The following is a 14,436-nucleotide window of genomic DNA, read 5'->3' on the forward strand; positions in this document are numbered from 1 at the left end:
ATTTTTTTTTTTTTTTTTTTTTTTGTAGCAGGGATCAAACTCAGGACCTTGCACTTGCAGGGCAGGCATGGGGTCACTGAGCTAAATCCCTGGCAAGAGAATTCTTACTATTAAGATAATAATTTTCAGTAAACTCACTGGGTTTCCTTGTGCTAAGTCAGTAGCAAGCAAATGATGCTCCATTTCTGAAAATAGTGTGCCAAGTTAAAGTCTAGGCTAGTGACCAGCTGCAATTTCAACTGTCCTACATTTTCTTTGTCTCAGTCAAAATAATGCCTGCATTGAATAAACAAATGACTAATCATTCAAGCAAATTTGATCAAGTCAAAGAAAAATATAGAAAGAGATGGGACTAGCCTGAGGAAGGAGCTAAAAGCATCTTAAATTACTACCTACTACATTTTAGGCCACTGATCAGTGCCCTGTATCCAAAATCAGATGTATAGATTGAGTCTGTGTGCTAATCTTCAACAGTTCTTAGTATAGAGAAAGTAAGTTCAACCAGACTTTACTAGTAAGGATTTTGCAGGGCCAGATTTTGGCATCTTCAGTATGTAGGAACTACCATATGGCTTCTATTAGTCAATCAGAATAGAAAAATGTGGTTTTGTTTTTCTTTTTATCACACTAGTATTGTTAAACAGATCTATTTTCCCCTAATATTTCATTACTTATAAAATACTGTAACAATGTTTTATTGGTTAAATATTTATAGCCTCTTCTTTTTGGCACAGATCCAGATATAAAGAAGCTGTGTGTCCTTAGCCAAATTTTGAAGGATACATCCATACCCATTGATCATACAATTATTACCAGCTACAGCCCTGAAAAATTTCAGCATGAATGTAGATCTATTTTGGAAAGACTGCAGACAGATGGACAGTTTGCTTTGGCCAGGAGAATAGCAGAATTAGCTGAGTTACCTGTGGACAACTTGGTTATTGAAGAGGTATTTTTATTTTTTTAAGTTATTCAATTTTTTTGTTTTGTTTGTTTGTTTGTTTTTGGTACCAGGGATCGAACTTGGTACCTTGCACTTGCGAGGCATGCGGCGGAACCACTGAGCTAAATCCCCAGTCCAAACCGTAGTTTTTAAAGCAATGTTACAGAGAACTGAATGAGATATAATTTATAATAGATGAGGCTTTTTAACTTTTTCTGTTTTTTTCTTACAATACTGGGGATTGAAACTAGGGCCCCACAGATGCTAGGTGATCCACAATCCATTTAAAGTTTATTTGGAGATAAGTTCTCCCAAAGTTGCCTAAGCTGGGCTTGAACTTGCCATCCTCCTGCCTTAGCTTTCCAGGTAGCTGGAATTACAGGTGTGACCCACCACACCTGACTTCCTTTTTACATTTGACAGCCACATTACTTCCAGAAATGGATGAGCTGTAGGATGTTCACTATTGAAGAAAGTAAGTATAGTCTGCAGGATATGCTACAATTATTTTCCTCTGAATAGAATTAAATATAAAGTAGCTTCCTTTTGAACTTCATAGGTCCTATATTCTTGAATTTAATTTGATTTAGCAGTTATGGTGTACTTAAGCATTAACATTTATGATACTTCATTATCTGAAAAGGCTAAAATTTGCTTGTTAAATTTCACAGATAACACAGGAAATGCAGGCACTAAAGCACATTGAACAGTGGTCCCTGAAACAAGCAAGAATTGACTTCTGGAGAAAATGCCACGAGAATTTTAAGAAGAATTCCATTTCAAACAAAGCAGCTTCTTCCTTTTTCTTCTCCCAGGCCCATATGGCCTGTGATCACTCAGCTGGAAGAGGCAACACTGAGGAGCGCCACCTGCTGCTCACCCTGGCTGGGCACTGGCTTGCCCAGGAGGACCCGGTGCCCTTAGACGAGCTGGAGGAGCTAGAGAAGCAGATCTGGGTGTGCCGCATCACCCAGCATACCCTCCGAGGGCAGCGGCAGGAGGCAGAGCCCAGATTTTCTCCACAGATCTCAACTAGTGGTGAACTTTCCTTTGATAGCTTAGCCAGTGAGTTTTCCTTCTGCAAGTTGGCTGCTCTGAACACACCTAAATACTTGGAACTTGATGGCCTTCCAAACACAGGGACTTGTGAGAGTAGACTAGACAGGAAGGAGCTGGCATCACTGAACTTTCTGGTTGAGCGCCTCCTGGATGATGGCCACGTGCACGAGGCAAGTAGAGTGTGTCGGTATTTTCATCTCTACAACCGAGATGTTGCCTTAGTGTTGCACTGCCAAGCCTTGGCTTCAGGGGAAGCAAATGTGGATGACCTGCACCCAGAGATCCGTGCTCTCCTACAAAGTGCTGAGCTGTGTGAGGAAGAAGATCCTGACATCCCAGGGAAAGTCCAAAGTGGTAAGTAAAGGAGACTGACCTGCCCTCCGTCTGTGTCATGCTGTTAGCACTCTGAGAAGGAAGGATTCTTTATGGCATAATAAATATTTATGTCAGGGGACAGTAACTTTTTTCAAGGTAATTTATAAACTAGGTTATTGACAATTATGGATTGCCAGGTAATTGTCAATTATCTACCTTATGGATTACCTGGAATCAATTATCTAGTTTGTGGATTACCTGAAAAAAATAATCTTTTATCTATCTGTGTGTCAGAGTTAGAGGAAATCAGTCTGACTTAAAGCTTATATCCTGTACACATAATTATGATTTCAATTGCATATTGATAGTATATAGCAGTAGTGGTGAACTTACCGCAAGTGTGTCACAGTGGGCTGTTTGCTTCTTGAAAGCTCTAAAATGTTTGCCATCAGTGGAATAGAGAAACAGGGTAGACCTTTACATTAACCTTGGATTATATGACGTTGTTATGCTCACTTTTTTAAGGAACTTTGAAGATTTCCTGGGATTTTCTATGTAGACAACCTTTTCATCTGCAAGAAGAGACAGTTTTGTTTCTTCTTTCCCAGTCTTTGTGCCTTTTACTTCTCTTTTGCTGCATTTCACTAACTGGGCCTTTTGGGACTGTGGTGGACTGGAGGGGTGACAATGGACACAGTTGCCTTGTTACCGGTCCTAGGTAGAAAACAGTCAGCCTTTCATCATTACGGATAGTAATCACTATAAACTTTTTGAAGATACTCTTTATCATCTTGAGGAAATTTTATTCCTAGTTTGGTGAAAGATTTTTATCATGAATTAATGCTGACTTTAGTCACTTTTTATTCTGTATCTGTTGACCTGATTATATAGTTTTTTTAATTCTTTAGGCTATTACTATGGTAGAATGCATCAATTGATTTTTTAATCTTGAATTGGTCTTGCATTAATCGATTTTTTAATATTGAACTGGTCTTGCATTCTCAGGATAAACTTCACTTGGTCTTGGTGCATTATCCTTTTTTATATACCTAGAATTGATTGGCTGTTTTGCTGAAGATTTTTGTACTTATAAAGAACAGTGATCTGTAATTTTTTTTTTTTTGTATCAGGGATCATACTCAGGACCTTGTACCTGTAAGGCATGTTTTGGGTTTTTTTTGTTGTTGTTTTTTTAATGGTACTGGGGATTGAACCTAGGGTCTTTGTACTGAACAACATCCCCAGCCCTTTTGTATTTTTTTATTTTTTGAAGCAGAGTCTTGCTAAGTTGACATAGTTGGGCTTGAACTTGTGGTCCTCCTGCCTCAGCCTCCCAGAGTGCTGAGATAACAGAATCAACAACAGAAGAATAACACAATGATAGGAATAAGTCACTATCTTTCAGTAATAACTCTCAGCATAAATGGCCTCATTTTAAAAGACACAGATTGGAGTGGGGGTGGTAGCTCATGCCCATAAGCCCAGCACTTGGGAGACTGAGGCAAGATTGCCTGAAGTTGTAGGCCAGACGAGGCTACAGAATGAGTTCAATGCCAATCTTTTTTTTTTGGTACCGGGGATCAGACTAGGGACCTTCCACTTGTGAGGCAGGCAGCAGCACCACTGAGCTAAATCCCTGGCCCTCAATGCCAATTTTAACTACACAGAGAGACCCTATCTCACACAAAAGAAGAAAGAGCTGGGTGTTGTGGTGCATGCCTGTAATCCCAGCACTCAGGAGGCTGAGGCAGGAGGATCACTGTGAGTTCGAGACCAGCCTGGGCTACATAGTGAGTTCCAGGTCAGTCTCAACTACACAGTGAGACCCTGTCTCAAAAAAACAAAACAAAACAAAAAAACAAAAGAGAGAGAGACATAGATTGGCAGATTCAATCAAAAGACAAAACCAACAGTTTGTTGCATAGCAGAGATCCACCTAATCAAAAAAAGAAATTCACAGACTAAAAATTCAAAGGATTGCCAGGTGTGGTGGTGCACACCTATAATCCCAGTACTTGGGAGGTTGAGGCAGGAGGATTGCTGTGAGTTTGAGGACAGCCTGGGCTACACAGTGAAACCTTTTCTAAAAAAAAAAAAAAAAAAAAAAAAGCAAAAGAGGAAAAACAATATTCCATGTATCAGGACCCCAAAAGCAAAAAAGGATACCAATTGTATTCTAAGAAAAAAAAAAAAAAAGGTCTTTAAGTTACAACTGATCAGAAGAGGCAAAGAAGGTTTCTGTACATAAGTTATGGGAACAATTAAACAGGATAGCAGTTGTAATATATATGCACCAAATACCAATGTATGCAACTTACAAAAGAAACACTACCGGACATAAAATATCAAATAAACATCAACAAAATTGTAATGGAGGACCCCAATATCCCATTGTCACAAGTCTATCAATTAGACAAAAAATAAATAGCAGAGCTGAACTACATCTTTGAACAAATGGACCTAATAGATATTTATGGAGTGTTTGAAACTACTACCACAGAATACATTTTTCTCAGCAGCACATGGAACTTTCTCCAAAATACACCACATAACAGCCCAGAAAGCTTGCTTAAATAATGCCCCAAAACCTGAAATTATCTCATGTATACTGTCAGATCTTAGAACAATGAAAGTAGAAATCAATGGCAAAATATAAAAAAAAAGGTAGTTTTGTCAGTGTCTTACTAGAATTGACTTAAAATCTACTTGGCAAATAAGAAACAATAAACTTTTAAGTTTTACCCAGAAAGCAAATGTATTATGATTGACCCCTAATATCTGCATAAAACATTTCATCATTTTAGTTTAAAACATTTTCTTGGAATTATTGTGTATCAGAAAAAAATTCTAATCAACAAAACTTCAGAAATTATATTTGTTAACCTTTGAGTCCACAAACTCTTTAGAAAAATCTACAGTAATTTGTTTAGCAATTACCTGTACTGAAATTTTTAAATTGATGAATAATAAATGTTTTCTTGTATTTTGCCTACTGCTAATGCAAATGGGATGGTAAAATTTCCAGATGAAATATGTTAAAGAACTAGAACCAGAACACTGGTAAAATTTCAGTCGTCTTCTGACACCACATTTTCCAGAATAAAAAACAGTGACATGTATTTTTACAGAATTTCAAATTTACAAATTCAAGAATGGAATTAAAATTCAGTTTGGCAGGAAAAAAGTAAATATAGCTAGTGGTGTCCAAATTTCAAATAAAACCTCAAGGGTAAGTATGGTTGCTGTTTTCTTCCAGTCATTTTTGCAGAAAATGTTGGCTGTGTTATAAGGGACCTCCTGTGCTATCAACTGAGGTCTGCTGCAGTGTAACACACTTCCTTTGTAAATTTAACCTCAGCCGAAGTGTCAAGCAAGATGGCCAGATCTGTAGTCAGCACAAAATTATATGAAGGAATGAAGTATGTTCTTGTCCAGATTAGCAAATTCTCCTGAGCAGACTTTGCAACTACAAGAAGGTTTCAAGTACATGCAGAGTATCAAAATGATGTGTACAGCTGGCATCTTGAAGTCTTGGGCAGACTCCATTCAGCGCTAACATGCCACAAATACAACTATAGGAATATTGTTGAAAATGTTCATAAATAAGTCAATGAAAATGTACTCCAAGTTCCATCAAAACTGGATCCACATTTTTCCAGTCCATGGAATTTTTTATCTCCACTTGCTTTTCTTTTACATAAGTGCAGACTTTTACACAGGCATTAATATATTGGATTAAAACTTTGTTTTCATCTTCTGGCTTTAAATCTGTTTTCTTGCTGGGCGTGGTGGCGCATGCCTGTAATCCCAGCACTCAGGAGGCTGAGGCAGGAGGATCGCTGAGTTCGAGACCAACCTGAGCTCCATAATGAGTTCCAGATCAGTCTCAACTACATAGTGAGACCCTGTCTCAAAAAACAAAAACAAAAACAAAAAAATCTTTTCTTTTGTTGTCAGCCAAAATATGCTTCATTTGCCCAATCATACAATTTAATGTTCTGTCGATGCCAGTATCCAGTTTCATCTCCATTTGTTCATTTATTACTTTTTTCTTCTGAAGGCATTTAGATAATTTAAGAGCTTCCTAGTAACATATGATCATTAAACTGCTTGTCAAAAAAATGGAAAACAATATCTGCCTGTTGCACAACATCCAAAAAATGGAGATTTGCTTTCTTAGAACCTGAGGGATTCCAGCAACACCTATTTCCAAAGCATAATCAACATGTTCAATACATAAAAATTCCACAAGAATGATAAAAATTCTAAAGGCATTCCTTGGTAAATCAGAAAGATCAAAGATCCTGTGACATCTTTCAAAGGCTTCTTTGGTTTCTTGTGAAAGATGAACTAGCACTTCTTGGGATGGGAAGGTCTCCCCATGTGTAGCAATACTTGGCCCCAGTGGTGAACTGGAATGCTAATTCTCTCTTGCAAGTCTTGACTACCTCCTGTGCCAGTGCATCTCTTTTGATTATTTTTTGAATCATATTAGCATTACAGGATCATAGCACTTCTGCTTTTCAAAAAACCAGTCTGCACCTCAATATAGTTCTCCAAATAGGAAATAAAAATGTATCTGATAAGCTAACACAAAGTCTGTATCGGTAACCAAATTAAACTCCTTCAACTTGCTGGAAAGATAGATGGTTCTTGTAAATAGATCATAGAGATTTTTGAGATACTGTCCTGCTTCTGCTTTCCATCTGATCTTTCAAAAAAAAAAAAAGACCCTGTAGTTTGATTTCAAATACATTTTGAATAAGTTTAATCTATACTGTTTCAGGATTGCTAAAGATTATCTCCAACTTGTTTGTTTGCCACTTGATGAGTGTTGCTGCATCTTAAAATACATCATTTCTCAAGGAAGAACCCTCCTGGCACCGCTTTGTATCAGTATCAACACAGTGAGAATAGCCCTTAAAATGAAGTAGCCCTGGGCTGGGGACTTAGCTCAGTAGCACCGTGCCTGCCTGACAAGTGCAGGGTCCCGAGTTCAATCCCCGTACCAGGGAAAAACAAAAGATGTGTGTTCTACACTGGAATTAGAACTGCAGCATGGGGCTTTAACTGGTGTCCTGGGTAGTTTCTTCTCATCATTTGAGTTTCTATGTTCCTCGCTTATTTGTATGTTGAGTTTTACCCCCATTCTTTGCAAGTTTTCTGTAATTTAACTCTTTAATCTTGGGTTAGTCTTCTTATCATCTTCTAGTATCTGTTGGATGAATTTTCCTTGCTTTCTTGATTTTTTAAGTATCTCTTGAGTACATGGTCCCATCTGTCCTTGAGGTCTAACACTATCCTCACATTGGTCACTTCTGTTGTTGGTATGTTAAATAGGATTTTTATCTCCAGGATTTCTCTTTGGCACCTTTTCATGGATTCTACTTCTGTGGTTAATTTGTCATTCATGTTTTGAATAGTTTTGATTATCCCTTTTAATTTTGTAATTTGACTGTTCTTTAAACACATTAGTTTAATTCCATTGTCAGTTTGGTTATATCATCTTGAAGCTTGCCAAGTTTCTTGGCTTTCCCTTTGATCTTTTCCTACAGTTCAGCTATTTGGCGTTTAATTTCCTCTTCATTGGGTGTCTCCTATCTGCTTTGGGAGAGTTGGGAGTCATCAAAGGCATTTTGTTACCTTGTTTTTTTATGTTCCTGTTTGTGTGTGCTGATTATTTGGTTGAATGCAGACTTTGTTATTGGAATGAAAAATCCCTTTAGTTAGGTTTTTTTCCAGTGATGTGATCTTGGCTTTATTTCTCAATAAATAGCTGTTATCTGCCACTTTAACCTATTTAGATTAGCTGAGTTGGACCCAGTCACTGTTGTAAGGAGAGAATTCCTGTTGGTTATATTATCTGCAGATATAGTCGTAAACATTAAAACTTGACATTTTCATCCTTTTATCAGTGCCCCTTTTAGATTATACTGTACTGGTATTAGTGGTTAGTCTGGAATATGGAAGGAAAGGGTAAGGAAAGAGTAAAGGGGAAATGAAAAGAGTAAGTCCCAAGATAAGGAGGTAAGAAATGTCAGTAAGGTGAAAATAGGAAGTTGGGATTCTGATGGAGTTATTTTTATAGCTGGAGTAAAGGGCTAGCGTTTGGGATTTGAGAGAATGTTTATGGAATTGGTAGGAGTGATGCCAAGGGAGAGAGATGTACTTAGAGATTCAAGGGAGCAGTGTGGTTCTCGGAAACTTACTATATGTATAGTTAGTTTTGTTTGGATCCTCTGAGTGCAATTCTGTTAAGGGGTACCTGACATGGCCATTAACGGTACCATTCAGGTTAAAGCACTGGTCAGTTCTTGCTCTCTCTTGCACATATATAACCACCTGCTATAAAGCTGTTGTATGAAAGGCGGAGAGGAAAAGAGAGAAAATAAGGGAATTGGGGAAATGAAGAAGAACAACAACAACAAAAAAGAAGAGGGAGGAAAATTAAAAAGACTGAAAAAGAACAAAGAAAAAACTTTAAAAATAAAAATATTAATATAGAAGCAAGAAAAGAAAATCCAGACCAACGGGTGAAGGGTGGGCAGGGGTAAGGGGAAAAAATGAGAACCAAGATCTGTCATGTAAAGGTACAAGATCCTAATAATGAATGTAACTGTACTGTATACCTAAAATGCACCAATAAACTAAATTTAAAAAAGAAAACCCAGACCAGACAAGCAAGCAGGAAACAAAAAGCCCTCAGGCGGTTGCTGTTGTCTTAGCCAGGGCTCCTGTTACATCCCTGTGACTGTAACTGCCTGCCTGGAGCAGTGCAGCTGGGCATCTCTCTGGACCCACCTGGCTGCACAGGGTGCTGTGCTGTGGTTGGGTACAGGCTGTGGAGGGAACTGTGGACCAGGGGCTTTCCCTTTCAACAACCTGGATATTTTGATTCGATCTGGAGGATTCATCTTTCAGGTTACTCTCTGTATCTGTTTGAGCCTCCACCCTATCCACCCCATTTCCTTACTGTCCTTGTGTTCTGTCCTAGTTGTCTTTTTTTCTTTTTTCCTAGTCTTATATTACATCTCCATACATGGAAAATCCCGCCAAACAATGCTGTAACTTTTGCTTTTAGCTGGAAATACATATATTTTTTTTTAATTTTGAAGCTGGGCATGGTGGTGCACGCCTGTAATCCCAGCACTCAAGAGGCTGAGGCAGGAGGATTTCTGTGAGTTAGAGACCAACCTGGGCTACATAGTGAGTTCCAGTTCAGCCTCAACTACATAGTGAGACCCTGTCTCAAAAACCCCCCAAAATAAATAAAATAAAATTTGAGAATAGTCTACTATATTTAGTTAGAAACTTAAATTTCCTCTTACTCTTGTTTTATTCCTCATGTTCCCCAAAAATCCTTCTCGTCTCTTTTTTCTTTAGTCTGAAGGACTTCATTCAGTAACTCTTTTAGAGCTGTCTTGCTAGCAACAGATTTAGATTTTTTTGGCTTTGCTTTTTTTTTTTTTTTTTTTTTTTTTTTTTTTTCCTCTTCACCTAAGAATATCTCTGTATCACCTTCATTTCTAAAGAATGTTTTCAGCCAGTCATGCTGATTCATGCCTGTGATCACAGCAGTCTGGAAGGCTGAGGCAGGAGGATTAGAAGTTTGAGGCCAGCCTGAGCCTCATAGCAAGACCTTGTCTAAAAGTTTTTTCTGAGTATTAAAAATTAATTGGGATTTTTAGGACTTGAAAATATAATTCCAAGAAAAGGGATGGAGAGAAAAGGGGAAGAAAGGGGGAAAGAGAGAAAGAAAAGAAATTTCTACTTTCTTTGGGCCTCCACAGTATCTTGATGAAAAATCTATAGTTAATTTGAGTCATTGTTCACTTATACATGGTATATATATATTTTTGGTTGCTTTCAGAATTTTAGTATATATTTCATTAGGTTTACTCTGTGGGATTCACTGAACTTCTTAAATATATATTTATATCTTGTCAAACTTGGGAAATAGTCACTCTTTTTAAAAATTATGACAAAGTCTCACTCCGTAACCCAGGCTGATCTCAACCTTGTGATCGTTCTGCCTCAGCCTCCTGAGTGCTGGGATTACAGGCAGGCACCACCACCTTAATTTTTTGAAAACAATTTTAGCACCATAATCTTTCTCCTTTCCTCCTGGAACTTTAATGTTATGAATTTAGAACTTTGCTATTATCTCACAAATAACAGAGGCTTTGTTCAGCTTTTTTCCACATATTTTTGTCTGTTTAGATTAGATAATTTCTATTGGTCTGTCTTCAGTTTCACTGAGCCCTTCCTGTCATTTTTATCTCAGTTGAGTTATTTCTGATTTTTAAATTTTAGCTTTTCAGTTCTGAAATTTCTGTGATGTTATTATCCTGTTTCTCTGCTGAGAATTCTGCATTTCATTTTGTGCCAAGACCATATACAGTTGCTTGTCAGAATATTCATTAATAGCTATTTTGAAGTCTTTGTTAGATACTTTGAAAATGTATGTCATTTTCTTGCTGGCTGGCATCTTTTTCATCTCTGGTGAGCTGAGGTTTTTCAGCTTCTTTGTATACTTATTTTTGGGAGTTGTTCCCTGGATATTTTGAGTAGTCTGTATTCAGATATATTCATTGAGCTGGGGATTTAACTCAGTGGTTCTGCTGCCTGCCTCACAAGCACGAGGTCCCGAGTTCGGTCTCTGGTACCAAATATACTCATGTAAAGTCTGATTCTTATTTAAGTTCTGTAAGAACGTTGATATTCTGTAGCAGACCTATGTGCTTCAGGCTGAGGTCCTGTGGGCTGTAGCTCTGGCATCGGGGTATGCTCTTGGCAGTGCTTGCACCCCGAGGTCGGCATCCCTGGTGGTGGTGCACAAGTTATTGCAGCTCTCAGAGGCTTCAGTGTGCCAGTTAGGCTCAGACCCACTGTATATAGCCCAAGAGTGAGCCCTGCAGTAGTGAACATTTTGCTCGGCTGCTTTCCTGTGTCTCTTTCAGATAGTTTCTGGTTCTCTGAGACTTCCCTTTTCTGTCCTCTAAACCCAATGCCGAAGGATTAGACCTTCTCTGTCAGGTGTTCCCTGACCATGCCCACATCACGGCCTGGTGAGGGAGAATAGTGCTGATTTCAGCAGGAGTCTAATCCACCCTCTTGAGCCCAGAGCACCTCTACTTAGAAAAGAAGTTTCCCATCTCTGAGTTGGCTCATTCCAGCTGCCACTGAAGTCTCTGCCAACACTACCCAAGGGGTTCTTAGGAGCTGGGCCAAGTTAGAGAGGGCTCCCTTTCTTGACCCTAGAACTGGCTCTGGAGGGCTTTCCCCAGAGTGTTATTTGCTTGAGTGCTCTCCTGCTTGCATTTGGCTGGGATGAGGAGATCCCTCTCTCCTATTTTCTTTTTTTTTAATTGGGTTCCCCGGGGATTGAACTCAGGTCCTTGTGCTTGGGAAGCAGGCACCGGAACCACTGAGCTAAATTCCTGGTTCTCTCATATTGCTTCCGGGTTTCAGTTTGAATTCAGAGGGAGATAGTACGGAGTGAGGTTATTTGATCTCACCTAGAATTTGACCCTGCAGTGAAGGATGAATACAAATTACCTTGTCTGAGTTGCATTTCATTTGTCTTTAGAGCATACTTTTTAAATGCTTAATATTTATGTATGTTTGGGGTTTTGAGATAGTGTCTCACTGTGTACCCCAGTCTGGTCTCAAACTCACCATTCCTCTGCCTCAGCTTCCCAAGTGCTGGGATCACAGGTGTGCACCAGTACACCCAGCATTGCTTAATATTTTGAATGCAACAGCTTAATATATTTATTGTAGTAAATAACACAATACATAAGTATATAGAGTAAAAAATGAGTTCAGAGTGATGTCCATCAGATTCCCCAGGATAACTTCCTTTGCTTGGGTGCAATATGCATACCTGTAATGCCAGTGGCTTAGGAGGATGAGGCAGGAGGCTTGCAAGTTTTGAGGCTAGAAAGGGAAACTTAGTGATACTCTGTCTCAAAATAGTAAAGGACTGGGGATGTAGCTCAGTGGGTGCAGCACTTGCCTGCATGCACAAGGCCAGGTTCCTTCCCCAGCAGCACACACACAAGATAAACACCCATTTATACCTAATAGAAATACTTCATCAAAGTTAAAACATATTCTATTCAGGCTGTTTTGGGTTGGGGGGTTGTAGTGGTAAAGATCCAACCCAGAGCCTCTACTACTCGGCCAAATTGCCAGCCCAAAGATTTTTATTTTAAAATTGAGAATGGTTCAATCCTCAGTACAAAAAAATAAAATGAGAATGGATTTTAATTTTACTATACTTTCAAAGTACAGTTGCACTTTGGAAATGAGTATGTAGATAATTAACTTGAAGGGAGGCCAACAGCAAGACTGATAACAGCCTCACGATGAAAGCTGAGGTTGAGGCAGTGACTGGAGAGAAGTTTTGCAGGTAGATATATAAATATATAGACCTGATGATTTATTTGGCATGCAGGGAAATTGGGAGGGAGAATGTGTGGAGAAGCTTGGTAGGCAAGTTGGTGCTGATCTCCAGGTGGCTTTGAGACTTTTGTAGAAGGTAGTGAAAGTAGCTTAAGGGGGCCTTGTTGGGTGATCCCAGATTGGCAGGTGGGTGTCAGTCATGGGAACATGATGCAGGAAGCCACACAGTGAGAGGCAGAGGCACAAAGACCTGGGAGTGGCCTTAACCTGCCAGCCTAAAGCTCCTGACTTGTATTTGCTTCCAGCTTCAAGTACGGATAGTCAGTCATTTATGATGGCATCCCCAAGTGATGAAGTGGTAATGAATCTGGAAACCCTGACAAGCAAATGCCTTTATGGGAAGAACTACTGCCGGCAGATCCTCTGCCTCTATGAACTTGCCAAGGTATGCCGGAGGTCCCCGGAGGGGAAGCTGGAGGTAGGTTTTGAACACTGCCATGACAGCCCTTCAGATGGAAATGTCATCCTCCTGGCTGACCTGGGATCAGACCCCTGTGAGTCTGTCTGCAGGGAATGGTAGGGAGGACAGCAGGCCAAGCACTGGGGCAGTCTGAGTCCTGGCCACAACTCAGCCACCCAGAAATCTAAAGGCAGGGCATCTTATCTCACTGGGCCCCTTGCTCTTCACTGAAATGATCATTTGAACAAGGGTCCCTTCTAGACCTTGTACCGTAGGCTTTCTTCCCAATTGTGTAGAGCACTCCATGTAGAGTACAGTGACTATAAAAACAGGAGCTAGAGCAGCCAGGATGCTGTGCTGCTTTGAGGGAGGAATCAGTGGGTGGGATGTGAAAGAGCATGAGGAAATAAAGCCAAGAACCAAAGCACTTGGACTTAGAGAAGACTCCAAGACTTCTTTGGCAATTTGAGGTTTTGCTGCTGTTGTGGGAACAGTAAGGAAGGTAGTGTTATATTTTATTCTGCTTTCTTATGTCTTCTATGTTTGAAATGATCAGTGTTCAACAAGAGATAGTCATCTGATGTTTTCTGATAATAATCCTTTCTTTTGCTTGAATCTGGCTGTGGTGGATGATAAAATGGACTAGGAAATAATACTACTTGCTTCTGGGATTTTTAAACTCAACAAACAATGGAATCCACCTACGTCACATTTTCTACAGAGCTGTCTTTTTATTTTTCTTGGCTCCTAAGAATAACTTTGGCTCTACCTTCCCCCCCAGGAGTTGGGCTGTTCCTACACAGATGTTGCTGCCCAGGGTGGCAAGGCCCTACTTCATGCAATCCTGGCCTCCCAGCAGCCTGACCGGTGCAGACGTGCCCAGGCCTTCATCAGTACTCAGGGCCTCCCTCCAGACATTGTGGCAGAACTTGTGGCGGAAGAGGTGATGCAGGAGCTGCTGACTCCTTCTGAGGGAACAGGTGCTATGACCCAGCCTCCTAGACAGCACTTTCAGTTCCTCAGCACAGAGGATTTGGACACATCCTATATGTTGCCCTCTCACATTTCCAGATCATACTTAGAAAATAACACATTTATTCTGTTGCTTTGTATTATTTTCTGATCATGCTCAGAGTAGCTCTGCCCTCTCCCCCAGGCAATGCCTCTGTCCTGTGTTCCAAGGAGCTCAGCAGCAGGACTGCTGCACAGCATGACCTCTGGTGCCCGGCCTAGGCAGAGTGGCCTTTGGCAG

General features: G+C 39.9%; 1 protein-coding gene and 1 pseudogene across 2 annotated transcripts in view; one reads left to right on the forward strand and one right to left on the reverse strand.

The window, feature by feature from the left end:
* Spg11 (SPG11 vesicle trafficking associated, spatacsin) overlaps positions 1–14,436 on the forward strand; it is a 93,940-nt gene that overhangs the window by 72,287 nt on the left and 7,217 nt on the right. For both annotated transcript variants that reach the window (XM_033764938.1, XM_033764939.1), the window contains 4 exons: positions 735–949; positions 1,615–2,356; positions 13,030–13,169; positions 13,966–14,164. In XM_033764938.1, the coding sequence (XP_033620829.1) occupies positions 735–949; positions 1,615–2,356; positions 13,030–13,169; positions 13,966–14,164 (1,296 nt within the window). The remainder of the gene's footprint in view (positions 1–734; positions 950–1,614; positions 2,357–13,029; positions 13,170–13,965; positions 14,165–14,436) is intronic.
* LOC109118080 lies at positions 5,672–8,595 on the reverse strand (annotated as a pseudogene).

This window comes from Fukomys damarensis, unplaced genomic scaffold (assembly GCF_012274545.1).
Source record: "Fukomys damarensis isolate Sample0158 unplaced genomic scaffold, DMR_v1.0_HiC HiC_scaffold_17, whole genome shotgun sequence".
NCBI classification, from domain to species: domain Eukaryota; kingdom Metazoa; phylum Chordata; class Mammalia; order Rodentia; family Bathyergidae; genus Fukomys; species Fukomys damarensis.